At 38.8% G+C, this 16098-nt stretch overlaps 1 protein-coding gene across 1 annotated transcript; it reads left to right on the top strand.

The window, feature by feature from the left end:
• The first annotated feature begins 13995 nt into the window (after positions 1-13995).
• LOC142842110 (vomeronasal type-1 receptor 2-like) lies at positions 13996-14934 on the top strand. Its single transcript, XM_075959043.1, has one exon. The coding sequence runs from the start codon at positions 14020-14022 to the stop codon at positions 14932-14934; it is 915 nt and encodes a 304-aa protein (XP_075815158.1). The 5' UTR covers positions 13996-14019.
• Positions 14935-16098: the final 1164 nt, after the last annotated feature.

Here is a 16098-nt window from a genome sequence, read left to right as displayed (position 1 = left end):
CAATTAATAAAGTTTCAGTGTGATTATTTCGAGTCTGGATGAATAGGAAACAAAGAGCAGCCTACCCCAACAAATTGGTTCACCAACATGGGGCTGACTATATCCACATAAAACCTGAGAAAGCTTAAAAAAAATTCTATACACAAAAGAAAAGAGTTAAACATGGCTTCTTGGTAGCAGCATTTTCTCAGGTGGGCTCTGTTTGTTAGAAGCAAGCAAAGGCACAATTCTTTTAAGAGAAGGCTTCCTGGCTCAGTGGTAGCAAAAAACAAACAAACAAAAGAAAACCCCAAAAACTATGGTTTTGAAATGGTGGCTTCCTAGTTTGTTCTGCCAGCATGAACTCTGGCTCTTTCAGGAGGCTGAGCATTTAAATGGGGCTTGTGAGCAGAGTGCTGCTACAAATTGCTTAATGGCAACACAAACCTACTGTGACCCAACCCTGGATCTAGGATGGAGAGAATGTCTCTCAGAGGCAGTGAGCATGCCTCTGCCATGTTGGACTGGGTAGAGTCAACAGGTAGTGCCTCGGAGTTGCTCCTAAACATGCACATTTAACATTAAAAAAAGGTGCTTCTGGTCAGAAAATAATTACAAATATACAATAAATACAAATTCAGGTAAAAATACCTCTAAATTGGTCACAGTGTTAGATAAATATATGTATTCTTGAGAAAGAGATGAAAAATATATAGAGAGATATAAAAAGAAGTAAATCATTTAAAAAATACAAAGTCTTTAAAGAGACAGAGTACAGACATTCATATATTATAGGAATAAAAAAAATAAACCATGTAAAGATGGAATATACACAGAGAGTCTTGATTATATGTACTATTGTGCTTTATTAAAATTATTTGACTGTGAAGGAGCTAAGTACAGAGAAATATTTCTTCTTATGGACTAATAACCTAAACCAACATATATGTTTTAAAGATATCTTTTTTTTTTTGGTTTTTCGAGACAGGGTTTCTCGGTGGTTTTGGAGCCTGTCCTGGAACTAGCTCTTGTAGACCAGGCTGGTCTCGAACTCACAGAGATCCACCTGCCTCTGCCTCCCGAGTGCTGGGATTAAAGGCGTGCGATATATTACTTAAAGATATCTTGATGTCAAAATTTGTGTCTAAGTTGCTTTGGAAAAGAGGTCCTGCCTTTGTTTCCACAAAGAATAAGAACCTGTGGATTCCATCCACACTAGTGTGGTTTGATAGACCAAGATCTGAAAGGTCTCTATGAAGCCTAAAATTTCTATCACCCAACAGAAAGCAGAAAGCAGTTTCTATAGACTATGGCCAAATTTCCTAAATGATTGTTTATTAATGTTTGTTTACATTTAAACGGGGAAATGCTATAGAAAAGAATACTTTGTCCCTCCTTCCGCTCCTCATTGGGGCCTTAAGAGCTCAGTCCAGTGCTCCAGTGTGGGTCTCTGTCTCTATCTCCATCCATCACCAGATGAAGGTTCTATGGTGATATGCAAGATATTCGTCAGTATTGCTATAGGATAGGGTAGTTTCAGGTTCCCTATCCTCATCTGCCCAAGGAATTAACTGGGGACATCGCCTTGGGCTCCTGGGACCCACTCTAGGTTCAAGTCTCTTGCCAGTCCTAAGGTGGCTCCCTTAACTAAGAATTGTGCTTCCGTGCTCCCCTATCTAGCAAGGAAGTCAGGACCATGAGGGGTGCACCCACCCACTGAGACAGTGGGGCTGATCTATTGGGCGCTCACCAAGGCCAGCTGGACTATGACTGAAAAAGCATGGGATAAAACCGGACTCTCTGAACATGGCGAACAATGAGGGCTGATGAGAAGCCAAGGACAATGGCACGGGGTTTTGATCTTACTTCATGTTCTGGCTTTGTGGGAGCCTAGCCAGTTTGGATGTTCACATTCCTAGACATGGACGGAGGGGGGAGGACCTTGGACTTTCCACAGGGCAGGGAACCCTGACTGCTCTTTGACTGGAGAGGGAGGGGGAGAAGAGTGGGGGGAGGGGGAGTAGGGTGGGAGGAGGGAGAGGGAAATGGGAGTCTGGGAGGAGGGGAAACTTTTTTTTTCTTTTCTCAATAAAAAAAAGAATACTTTGCATTGATACAGATCTTGATTGATTGATACAAAGTTAAGGGCAATTTTGATTTATATGTATACATATATATATACATACATACCTACATATATGTAACAATGTGTGTGTGTGTGTGTGTGTGTGTATATGTCTGCTCTTAATTAAGGTATTGTGTTTGTGCAACTCTTTTTAAAATGTAATATATAATTAAGAAATATAGGCTAATAGATAATCATCTATAATAGTCAAGCTTGTAGTCATGTTAGTTAGGTTTTCTAGATATCTAGAGATATATTTTAGTTAGATAGGTATTCTTCAAATCTTTCAGAGACCTTCAGAATATGGCAGCTAAAATGTTTTAAGAACTTAGGACTTTTCATAACAATGAGATTCATTTGCTCTAGGCAGCACCAATAACTTCAAGAGGAAGATGAGCACCTAAGAGGCTCCTTATGAATTGAGTTGATTAGCAATTTGGGCATGCAACTGCTTTTGCCTGGACTGCGTGATGTTATGCTGTATGAACTGGACCTGCACGACCCACAGAAAAATAACTTCTGAACTTGCTTAATGAAAGGATACAGAGACAGAGACCCACATTGGAGCACCGGACAGAAATCTCAAGGTCCAAATCAGGAGCAGAAGGAGAGGGAGCACGAGCAAGGATCTCAGGACCGGGAGGGGTGCACCCACACACTGAGACAATGGGGATGTTCTATCGGGAATTCACCAAGGCCAGCTGGCCTGGGTCTGAAAATGCATGGGATAAAACCGGACTTGCTGAACATAGCGGACAATGAGGACTACTGAGAACTCAAGAACAATGGCAGTGGGTTTTTGATCCTAATGTACGTACTGGCTTTGGGGGAGCCTAGGCAGTTTGGATGCTCACTTACTAAACCTGGATGGAGGTGGGCGGTCCTTGGACTTCCCACAGGTCAGGGAACCCTGATTGCTCTTGGAGCTGATGAGGGAGAGGGACTTGATCAGGGGAGGGGGAGGGAAATGGGAGGCGGTGGCAGGGAGGAGGCAGAAATCCTTAATAAATAAATAATTTTTTTTAAAAAAAAGGTGAGACAATCCTTCAGGGTTCCTGCTTCATGAAAGAATCTGCTAGACATTCTGCAGTGCACAGAAGAAAATGACTGGAAAATGCCAATATATGCAGACTGTCTTTGAAATTTTTTGCTTCATGGAAAAGTCTGTGGGATAATATGGGCCTGCAGGCTGATGACGGATGCCCCAATGTTACAGAAGAACTTTGGGTGACTGTCCAGGCAGTGAGATGTATCTGTCAATTTTAGAGTTTTGGAAGTTGCCTACAATATACTTCTTGTTAACTTAGGTAATATTGTATCCTTCTGGAGACTTTGATGGAGCTGAAGAATAGATCATTATAGTTTTCTTTAATTATGAAAAAAGATAAAGTAGATATAAATATTGTAATGATAATTCTTGCTTGATACCTTTTTTGTTATGCAATTTTATTCTGTTAAAGTTAAAACCTTCCTTTTTATTTAAACACAAAAGGAGAAATGGTGTGGGGAGTCCTTTTGTATATGTGTTGCTTCTATTGGTTAATGAATAAAGCTGCTTTCCGCCAATGGTTTAACAGAATACAGTTGGCTGGAAGAGATATAGAGAGAGAGCATAGATGGAGTCAGTGAGAACCCATGTAGCCACCAGAGGAGAAAGATGCGAGCCATCACCAGGATACTTACCTGTAGACCATGGGCCTCATGGTAAAATATAAAATAATAAAAATTGGTTAATTTTAATGTAAGAGCTAACTAGAAATATGCTATTGGCCACACAGTATTGTAATTAATATAGTTTCAATGTGATTGTTTTGAATCTAGGTGGATGGGAAACAAATGAGCAGCCTCCTCCAGTATATGAGGCTTCAGTTACCCTGATATTCAAATAACGTAAACACCCAAAAAAGAAAGAAAAAATTAAAGACAAATTTCCCTTATAAACATAGATACAAACATACTCAAAAACTTCTTGCAAACAAAATTCAAGAAAATATGAAAAAGATCATCCACAATGATCAAATATGCATCATCTCACAGATTCAGCAACGGTTCAATATATGAAAATGAATAAATGTAATCCATCATACAGACAAACTAAAAGAAAAATATCACACAGCCATCTCACTAAATTCAGAAAAGACCATTGAAAAAATTCCACACCACTTTGTAGCAAATGTTCTGGAGAGATTAAAGATACAAGAAACATACCCAAATATAACAAACACAGCTTACAGTAAGTTCATAGTTGCTGTGAGAGAACTCTCTTGTATGTTATAAAGATTTGTCATTCATATCAGTTTAATAAAATGCTAACTGGCCAGTAGCCAGGCAGGAAGTAGAGGCGGGGCAACCAGACTATGAGAATTCTGGGAAGAGGAAAGACAGATGCTTGGTGAGTCCCAAGCCAGATGCAAAGGAAGCATGATGAGAATGACTTACTGAAAAAAGGTATTAAGCCATTTGGCCAAGCATAGATAAGAATAATGGGTTAATTTAAGTTGTAAGAGCTAGTTACTAATAAGTCTGAGCTTATAGGCCAAGCAGTTTATAATTAATATAAGCCTCTGTGTGTTTCTTTGGGACTGAACAGCTGCGGGACTAGGTGGGACAGAAATTTTCATCTAAACACAACCAACATCAACTTAAATGGACAGAAGCGCAAACTGGTTTTACAAAAATATGGAACAATCTCTCCATATTATTCATTGCAGTACATGAGATTTTAACTAGAGCAATAAGATGCCTCCAGGAGATCAAGAAAATAAAATTGGAAATGAAGAAGTCAACATACCTTTATATACAGATGATATTAAGTGACTCTAAAAATTCCACCAGAGAACTTCTATAGATGATCAACATTTTCAACAAAGTAGCTGTATACAGAATGAACTCACAAAAATCAGTAGTCCTGCTACTGAAATGACAAATGGACTGCAAAAGAAATCACAAAAACAGCATCTTTCACAATAGCTTCAAATGATTAATCCTGGGGTAACTCTAACAAAGTAAGTAAAAGACTTGTATGACAAAAACTTAAGTCTTTGAGGAAAGAAAATTGAAGAAGATATCAGAAGTTGAAAATATCCCAAACACTGATATATCAGTAGGATTAACATAATAAAAATGATCATTGTACAGATAGCAATCTACAGATTCAATGCACTCACCATCAAATTCCAACACAAGAATTATTATCATCATAATTATCATTATAATTATTCTCTCATACATTACATCACAAAGACAGTTCCCAATCCATCTGCTCCTCCAAGTTCCTGCACACATAACTCTTTTCTTCCCCAAATCCACTCCCCCTTCATTTCCCTTCAGAAAAGAGCAGGCCTTCCAAGGATATCAACTGAACATGCCATATCAATTTACAGTAAGACTAGGCACAAACTCTCATTTGAAGGCTGGATGAGGTAACCCAAGTAGGAAGAAAGGGTAGCAAGAGAAGGCAAAAGAGGCACTGTTAGGAGTTTCACAGGAACACTAAACTACAAAACATGAAATATTTGTGGAGCACAGACGGATAGAACTAGAAAAAACTGTCCTGAGTGAGGTAACCTAGACTCAGAAAGATTAACATAATATGTACTCACTCAAAAGCAGATATTAGCTGTAAAACAACAATAAGAAGCCTATAGTCCACGATCCTAGAGAAGCTAAATAGCAAGGTGAACCTTAAGAAAAACATACATAGATCCACCTGGAAAAAGAGATTAGATAAGATTTTCAGACAAAATTGGAAGCATGGGGGTGATGGAGAAGGGAGGAAAGATGGTGAAGAGGATGGGAAAAGGAGAGGGGGAGGAGAACTTGACGGAATGAGACAGACAAGATGGAAGGAGAACAGAGATGAGAGCAAGGAAAGAGATATTTTGATTGAGAGATCCATTATGGGTTAGCAAGAATTCTGGAACTAGAGAATTTCCCAGGAATTCACAAGAATGACCCCAGCTAAGACCCTAAACAATAGAGGAGAGGATGTCTGAACTGGCCTTGATCTGTAGTCAGATTGATAAATATCTTAAATGTCACCATAAAACTTTGATCCAGAAACTGATGGAATCAGAGCAGAGTCCCACAGCAGAGTACTGGGCCAAGCTCCCAAAGTCCAGTTGAAGAGTTGGAGGAGTGAGACTATGAGCAAAGAGGTCAAGTCCAGGATGGGTACACCCATTGAAACACTTTACTGAACTCATGGGAGCTCACCAACTACAGCTGGACAGGGAAAGAGCCAGCACAGGACCAAACTAGGCCCTCTGAATGTGGGTGACAGTTGTTTGGTTGGGGAACACTGTGGGACACTGTTATTGAGATGAGGATTTATCCCTACTGCTTGTACTGGCTTTTTGGGAACCCATTCTCTTTGGATAGATACCTTGCTCAGCCTAGATATAGTAGGGAGAGCCTTTGATCTTCCCCAAAGAAATGTGTCTTACCCTCTCTGAGGAGTGGGTGGGGGTGGGGTAGATGGTAGATGGAGGGAATGGGAGGAGGGGAGGGAATGGGAGGAGGGAGAGGGAATGGGAAGAGGGGAGAGAATGGGAGGAGGGGAGGGAATGGTAACTGGGATTGGTATGTAAAATGAAAAAGAGTTTTTTCTTTTCTTTTAAAAAAAATAAAATTAACTGAAAAAAAATATGCAGAGCATCTAGCTTAGTTCCATACAGGCTCTGACAGGAGAAGTCTTTACAGATTGTGAAAATGGCAATCCTTTCCTTACCTACACAAGGAATAGCAAAATATCCAGAATACTTACAACAATCCTGAACAATAAAATGTTGGCTGGAGGTACTACCATTCCCAATTACAAGTCACAATACAAAGTTATGAAAGGAATCATGGCATTACCAAAAAAACAGAAATGTTGATTATTAATGTAATGCAATTAAAGAGCCAGACAGAAGTCTGCACAGTATGATCACATGATTTCCAGAAAGAAGCCAGAAATATACACTGAAAAAAGATCGCATCTTCAACACGTGGTTCTGGTCTTACTTGATGTCTGTACTAAGAATAAAAATAGATTCATACCTATAGTACACTGTAAAAGTCAGTTCCAAATGGATGAAAGACTAAAGGATAAAGCAAGACACATTGAATCTCATAGAGAAAGTGAGGAATAGCCTAGAACACGGTGCTGCAAGAGAAGACTTTTTCCACACAGCAGTGTTAGCACAGGCACTAAAATCAACAATTAATAAATTGTACTGTATAAATTAATAAATGAGACCTAATAATTTTGAAAAGGACACAATCATTCAGAAAAAGTGGCAGCTTGCAGAATGAGCAATGGTTTTTACCAACTCCACATATGATAGAAGGTTAATATCAAAATACATGGAGAGAACATGAGATGTCAAAATACAAATACTCAATTAAAATATGGGGTACAGATCTAAACAGAAAATTCTCAATAAAAGGAATTCAATTTCTTTAATAAACACTTAAAGAAATATTCAACATTCTCAGCTATAAGGAAAGGGGAAATCAAAACTAATTTGAGATTTTATCCTACTCATGATAATAAAGCTAATATCAATAACACAAGAGACAACTAATGCTGAAGAAAATGTGGAATAAGGGAAACAATTCTTCATTGATGATTGAGGGGAAAATATGTACATCCACTATGAAAATCAATAGGAGACTTCCTCAGAAACATGAAAATTTATTTACCTCAAGAAACAGTTATATCACACTTGGGTATATACCAAAAGGACACTCCATTCAGCACAAGGACACTTGCTCAACTATGTTCATTGAGACTTTCTTCATAATAGAGAGAAATTAGAAAAAATAGAAGTCCCTCAACTGACAAATGGATAAAGAATATGTGGTACATCTATACAATGGAGTATTACCCAACATTTATAAACAGTAATGAAATTTGCAGGCATAGATGGAACTAGAAAAAAAGCCATCTGGAATGAGGCAATGAGACCCAGAAAAACAATTATGGCATGTATTCACTTATAAATGAATATTAGCCATTAAGTCCATTATAGCCAAGCTACAATCTGTAGACCCATAGAGGTTGGGTAAAGTGGAGATTCTTAATGGGAAGAGTGAGCACATGGATCTCTCTGCAAGTGGACAATAGAATTGACTTTTCAGGCAGACGGGGAAAGGGTGGAACAAGAGTGAGGGGTATCAGACTGGAGGCAGCATTAAGTATAGGGAGAGAGTGTGGAGAGAGACAGCTGGAATGAGGAGTATTTAGGGAGTGGTGGAAACTTAGTGCAGTGGAAACTTTCTAGAATCTCTGAAGGTGATCCTAATAAGGACTCCTATGAATGGGTGATAAGGAGTCTCAACAGGCCATCTCTCACAGCCAGGGAGGCTTCAGGTAGCAGATCTGAGTAAAATTCAGCTGAGTTGTTGATCAAAGTGGTTCCAGGGAAATTCCCAAACAACCCAAGCTTTTGTTAAGATAAAGAGTTGTAGCTCATCAAACACTGACAGTGGGGCCTTGTTGCCAAGGACAACAACCACCCAACTCATTGAACATGGAGAGGCATTCTGGTGCCTACATGGGGCTTTGAGGCCTAAAATATAGTTTCTTTGGGTGCAGGATACCAAAACAGAACATGGATGCTAATTAAGCCAATAAATCTTTGACCTGCAATCCATGATGCCTAAAAAATAAGCTAGGGAAATGGTGGCACAGACCTTCTGGGAATAGCCAATGAATGTCTGATTTGACCTAAGACCCACTTCATCAGAAGGAACCCATACCTGATCCTGCTTGAGAAACCAAGAACCAAAAACTTGATAGCTCAGAATCCTAAGGTACAACCAAACACTATGGGTCTTAAAAACTCAATAAAATGATTATTCATGATATTCTGTTATGCTCATAGATTAGTGCTTTATCCAGTCATCATCAGAGAGGTTCCTCCATTAGTAGATGGAAAAGATGGAGAAATTCACACTCAAACATTATGTTGAGAGAGAGTCTAAATGGAGATCTCCATCAAATCCTTCCCCATTCAGAGTTCAAGGAACCCTGTGGAAGAGGAGACAAAAATATTGTAAGATCCATAGATGATGAAGGACTCCAGGAGAACAAGGCCCTCTGAATCTACTAAGTAAGGACATTTGAACTTAGAGACCAAAGCAACAAGAAGAGTCTGCATGGGTCTACACCCTCTGTGTTTATGTTGTAACTATTACCATAGTACCTTTATGGGCCTACTGAATATGTAAATGAGTATGTCTCTGATTCTTGTACCTCCTCTTGGAGCTCTTTTAGTTATCTAGTGGCTTGGCTGTTCAAATTTGATAGGGTGATCTTCATTTTGTATTTTTATATTTTATTTATTATGTTTTTTTTTTTTTTGGTTTTGTGAGACAGGGTTTCTCTGTGGCTTTGGAGCCTGTCCTGGAACTAGCTCTTGTAGACCAGGTTGGTCTCGAACTCACTATCTCTTAGTATCCTGTTTTCTTTCAAATAAAAGACAGAGACTTTATCTGGAAATGGAGCAACTGGGAGGGTTAGAGGGAGGGGAACTATAATCAGGATATAGTGTATGAGAAAGAATCTATTTTTAATAAAAATACTTTTAGAAGTAAGATACAAAAGAACTGTGGAATATCCAATTTTAATGCTCTTGAATGCTAGTTACTAACTTTGGAAATCTCCCAAGATAACAGGTGTTAAAGAAAAGCTGCCATGTCTATCTAAACCCAGACAGAACCATATAATAGATTTGTGCCCCATGCCACCTATTCCCTCTCCTAGTGTGGGACTCGTGTGGCTCTCCTTGTAAAACCCAGTGTACTCTAAGGACTCACAGAAAAGTTTTTCCCATCTCTTTAATTGCTTCTGTGGATTTGCTGTCTTAATCTGGGTTGTTTTCATTTACAGCTAAGTGGAGCATTGCTGTTGAGAAGGTATTCTTAATCCCCCATGCAGATGCTGTTATGGATCTAGTGCTGAAAGTTACAGGTCCTGTGGGGAAGAACACCAAGGAATTATAAACCTGTAAGTGAGGGACCTGAGTCTCATCTCGTCAAGACAGACTCAGCTGCTCACTACAATACTCTTCTACTGCGGTTTCACAGAGCACACTGTAAGTACATTTTCTCTTTTTACTAAGTCTCGAATAACCAGAGTATCTATAGTTAAAAGTGAATAAGAGAAAATCACTATTGCTAAGTATTATTGCTAAGTAAGATCCTGAAAATATTTTCACATGAAACGGGAACTATTTCCTGCTGGCAAAGGAGGGGCTGTCCTCTGCCTTTCCCACTATGTGCAAATTGATGCCTCCAAGGAAGGGGCCTCTTCTTATCTTGTGATAGCAACACCACTCATTTCTATATAAAATATAAATATACATGCAAATGAAAATGTCCAGATAGAGAGATACAGACATGCATATATTATAGATAGATGCATGATATATGTATGGGTGGATCGATGATATGTAGATACAAAATAGGAAAAGAGAGATATATCCATACGTGATAGATATATAGATGAAAGATAGAAAGATAGATGATAGATATATGGGGAGAGAGAGAGAGAGAGAGAGAGAGAGAGAGAGAGAGAGAGAGAGAGAGAGAGAGAGAGAGAAATATAATTGCAGGCACAGCTTCTCCAGCTCCCCTGATGCCCAAGCTGAAAGGCACTTTTCTGGTTTTGCAAAATAAATTCATGAAGAAGTCCTTGGAAGTATGTCAGGTAGACAACTAGCATTCAATTTCTGGGCTGGGTCTTTTATCAAATTTTCTCCATGTTGTTGAAGACATTTTGTATGGAACCATCTGTCTACTGATGAATTCTTTGTTTTTTGCTTTTTCATTTTCTCTTTATATATTCAATTTCCAGTTGTAGACTGGTGAAATGATTAATCACAGATAGGGTATTTATCACAAAATCTGACTCGTTAGAACTGTTCTGTTTGAATATGGTGTCTATTACCTTATTGGATTTTCCCACATTGCTCAATAGCCTTACAGTTGTTGCCCTGCAGAGCAATACATTTTGTCTTTTTCCCTTCTCCTTGTCTAATTTCATGCTAATGTACTGGGTTAAGTCTCTTGTTCTAAACAATGTATTTGATTGCTCTCTTGTTACCTCATAACAGCTCTTTACAACAGAAGGTCTATTAAGCAAGTATGGGGATTCGAATAAACTTCTGTGGTGACAAGAAGAAAGAAGAACCACTAGGAATGTCTTCTGATACCAGGAGCATCTTCCTATAGCAAAATCTTCTTCATTTGCATGTATTCATGACATTATGATGAGCAGATGTATTGAAAGCTAGACTGGGTCAAGACTTCTCCAGAGCCCCACTGAAAGAGTAAAAGAAACCTAGTTCTGTGCAAATGAGCAGACTTGGCAGGGCTAATCTGCAGCTGAGACCAGGGCCTAGAAGAGTTAAAGTTGTGGTTTCTGGGAACTTGGCTTATCTTCCTGGAAAAAAACGGGAATGATCAGTCTAGGGCAACTATGTGCTTGAAATGTGATGTTTTCAAGATAGTCTGTGCTCCCCTTTTACAACTCTGCCTGATTATCTTTCTTCTAATTTCATCCCCATTCTCCCCCAAATTAGCATATAAGATGTTGTACTTTATTTTTTAAGAAGCTTGCTTGGCACAAGACATAGCTTGCACAAGACCTCCTAATCCTACCTATTCTACCTTCTTATCTCTGATCCCCTGGACTTTCCTCCTCAGGACCCTGTCAAGGAACAGCACCTGCTAGCTCAGGGCAGAGATGTTCTTTCGTTGGTTAGGGAGATGGTCTTGGACTGGCCTTTCAAAGACGTTACCTTGACACAACCTGACTCTCCTAGTCTCGCTCTAGTCCTCTCCCTCCCTCCTTTTATTCCCCTCTTTCTCTGTTATATTTTTAAGTTGGCACCTCAAAGGCAGATTTGTTCAAGCATTGATACAGTATTAACCCTAATCCTTGCAATACAGTTATTGACTCTGTCTCTTTAACTGACTGTTAGATCTGTCTTGCTAACGTTTCATGTTTTTTTTTTTCATGTTGCAGAGAGACTGAGATTATAATGTGCACCAACAGATCATTGTAGTAACTCCTCATGTGTGAGGCTCTGGATTCAGACAGACACCAGCATCTGATGACATTGTGTGGAATATGTTAATGTTTCCAGCTGGGTGATGACAACTTACTTATAAACTTCATATTGTATATCTGCTGGAAAAATGTCATAGACCTATAGGAAGAATAATCTTTTTCACCCTTACTATATTAATGACATATGAACATAATGGACTATATTCCTTAAAAAGCATTAAAAGTAAGCCTTTTTTAAAAATCAAATTCAACTGTTTCCTTCACTCTCACAACTTGTTGACCACAACATGTTGGAACATGGTATGTATCTTGATGGATTAGGTAACTTGAGATATGACAGACATTTGGTCTTACTGATTTCTTTTCCTGGTAAAAATTCCACCAATGCTTGCACAGATATATGTGTTCACCTGTTATGTGTGGGACACACAAACAGTAACTGAGGGTGAACAGTTGTGTTCACCACTTTTTATAAGGATATAGGAGTATGTTTGGAATCCTCCATTCCTGCCATCATTGCCACAATACAGGGTTTCAGCCACTCTCAAAATCAAATCTTTTAACAGGAACTGCTATTACTAACAGACCTTCAAACTACACACACAACACCATGAACAACAACATGCTAAGCTGTAATATGATCTTTATGGTTTTCACCAACAGGAAGAAGACTACTTGATCTGTGACTCTCAACATTTACCATTCACTGCCAGAAGCTTGTATCATTTCCATGTGATCATCATCCCTGTAGCACTCCATTGCTACAACATGAAAGCTTCCTTCACAGACTAACAAGCATGCACTTGTGATGCTTTACGAAACTGTCATTAGCTTTGGATGGTTCTCGTCTCCCTCTCTGCATCCCCTCCTGAATTCTTCTACCTTCAGAGGCTGCTTTTCTGCTTTGACTTTACAGGTGTGTTCTACTGGCCAACCTTCACATCTACAGCTCCTCTTTTCTTTCTCCTGAGATTATGTTTATAATTTCAAGCCTTATATCCACACTATCACAAACATACACACACACACACACACACCTATACACATACACATATATTATATATTAATATAATATATTAAAGCTGAGACCTGGTAATGAGAGAGATCATATGGTATTTGTCTTCCTGAATCTGGGACACATTGTATAATATTATAAATTCCAAATCCAATAATTTCTTTACAAATTCATAATATCATTTCTATTAACAGGTGAATAAAATTCTATTCTATATATGTGCTACTCTTTGCTTTTTATACACTTATTTATTTAATTTTGTGTGTATTGATGTTTTGCCAGAATGTGTCTGTGTATCAGGTGCATTCCTTATGCACTCAGAGATCAGAAAAGAGCACCAGATACCCTGTAATTGGAGTTCCAGGCCGCTATAATGCACCATGTGGTTTCTGGGGACCAAGCTGGAGTCTTCTGCAGAAGCACCAAATGCTCTTAATTGGTGAGCCATCTCTCCAGGCCTGATGTACCATATTTTTAATATCCATTGATCTATTGATCAGCATCTAGGCTAACACAATCTCATTGATATTGTAATGAATGTACAGATATCTCTTCAGATAATAATCTTCAAAATGAGACATGCAAAGACACCAAAAATGAACTATACATATGTGATACAGTTTTATTTGTGGAGAAGTTTGAAAACCTGAGGCATCTTAAGGGTATCTTTCATAAATTTTGCTCTCTATCCATATCAAAAGTGTGACTGATCTTATTATAATCAATGTATGAGAGTGAGATAGTGATACAGTTTGAACTATTAAAGTTTAATACATTTTGAACGTCCTATTTCTGAATGTACTGGTGAAGTTAAATTTGTTTATCTTGGGGAAAGAGAATATGGTTCCTGCGAATTTGCCAATGGGGATTTTGTTTTTCTCTCAGACAGCTGTAGGGATCTTGGGCAATTGGTCGATTCTTCTTCCTTATGCTGTGTCTGAATTCAATGGAAAAAGTCTGATGCCCAAAGACCAGATTTTAAGGCATCTGACTTTAGCCAATTCCTTGGTTATCATCTCAAGAGTAATTCCTCACATAATGGCACAGCTGGGCTTGCAATATCTCCTGGATGACCTGTTATGTAAACTTACTCTCTACAGTAACCGGGTGTCCCGGGGCATTTCCCTGCACTGCACCTGCCTCTTGAGCTGTTTCCAAGCAATCACAATCAGCCCCAGCAACTCCAGGTGGATGAAGCTGAAACACTCAGTCTCCAAGTACATGGTTCAGTCCTGCTCTCTCAGCTGGCTTGTTCATCTGCTTCTAAACAGCAAAACAGCTGTAGATGTGATTGGATCTGGTACTAACAAAAACTTCACCAAGAAAATCAAGTTGGGGTACTGCTCAGCATTTGTTTTTCGCAATTCTGTACCTGGGCTACATTTGTCCTTGATGTGTTTCACTGATGGTCTATGTTTGGGTCTCATGGTCTGGGCCAGTGTCTTCATGGTGAGTACCCTCTATAGGCACAAGAGTCAGCTACAGCACATCCACAGTGCCCAGTATTCCCTCAGAGTCTCCCCTGAAGACAGAGCCACAAAAACCATCTTGATCCTTGTGTGCACCTTTGTCCTCTCCTACTCAATGTCCTTCATATTAGTTATCTATACCGTGATAGTTGACAATCCAAGGCTGTGGATAATCAACATATTTACATTACTAGACACGTGCTTCCCCACATTTTGCCCCCTCATCCTTGTCCCTAATAACAAGTCTGCTCCCAAGAATCATTTTCCCTGCTGTAGGAGAAGGTAATTTAATGTGGTTACTTGTCTGTTGTGATGATTTCAAATATTCCTTTATCCATTATTAAATTTAGACTCACCCATGACTAGGTGTTATTAAGCAAGTCAGTGACTGTTGACATCGACACTTGTTACAACTACTGTAGAGCTGTTTAAACAGTTCCATGAGATTAAGATTCCTTTTTATTTTCATTACAAAAGCTATGAAATTAGGGATCCCCATGTACTGAAGAGTATCTTAATCTTACAGATATCCAATCAGGTGTTGAGGTATAAATTTTTCTGCAGGAATAGCCTGAACTCTTGTCCCACTGCTTCAACTTAATGAGAGAATAGATGGGCAAAGAAAAAAATCTAAGATCTATGTCATATTGAGAATAAGATGTCTATGTGACCAATGATGCTGTATTTATTCATGGTTTTGCTTCACTGCTGTTCTGCATCTGATATTATGGTCTGGGCTTTTGACTCCACTTTCAGGTTCCTCTATGGGAAGAAAAATTAAGTGATGCCTATTTACTGTGTTCAGTGTTTCTTCGATTGTCACAGAGACATCTTTAGCCACCCCAAACTTACCATGTACCATTGTCACCTCCTATTCAGTTGCTTCTACCCTGGTATTCATATGACAGCCTATGACAACCCAAGCCTATGGAGATTAACCTGTACATTCTACATATGTCTCCATAGTCGGTCTCATTGGACTCATTAATGTTGCTGACTTTGTCTCCACACTGTTTTTCCATCCATAATAAAATATATTTTATCTATGTCACTAATTCTATTTATTCTTGTTCATTAATATATTAATATGTTCTTCTATTCTTTGTTTAAATCTAAGTCAAGTCTCATTATTGACCAGACGGTATTAGGTAACATGACAGTCAACTGTGATAGTTCACTTGACAAGATCTAAAATCATCCAGGAAACAAACATCTGGACACATGGAGGGAGTTTCTAAGTTGGGTTGATGGAGGAAGAGGACCCTATCTAATTCTGTATAGCCATCAATACTCTTATTAGATTCCTGGACTAAATTAAATAAGGAAAGCAAGTTGAGAACTGGTTTGCATCTCTCTTTGCTATCTGAACACAGATGCTGTGTGTTCAGGTGCATCAACCTGGTGTTGCATGATTTCTTTCCACAATGGACTGTGTGCTCAAACTGCAAGT

This window comes from Microtus pennsylvanicus, chromosome 1 (assembly GCF_037038515.1).
Source record: "Microtus pennsylvanicus isolate mMicPen1 chromosome 1, mMicPen1.hap1, whole genome shotgun sequence".
NCBI lineage: Eukaryota > Metazoa > Chordata > Mammalia > Rodentia > Cricetidae > Microtus > Microtus pennsylvanicus.
The sequence above is the reverse complement of the archived record's forward strand: the minus strand, read 5'-3'. Positions and strand labels throughout refer to the sequence as shown.

Coding starts and splice junctions, on each gene's coding strand:
- LOC142842110 (XM_075959043.1), top strand. CDS start 14,020: ATGGTTCCTGCGAATTTGCCAATGGGGATTTTGTTTTTCTCTCAGACA.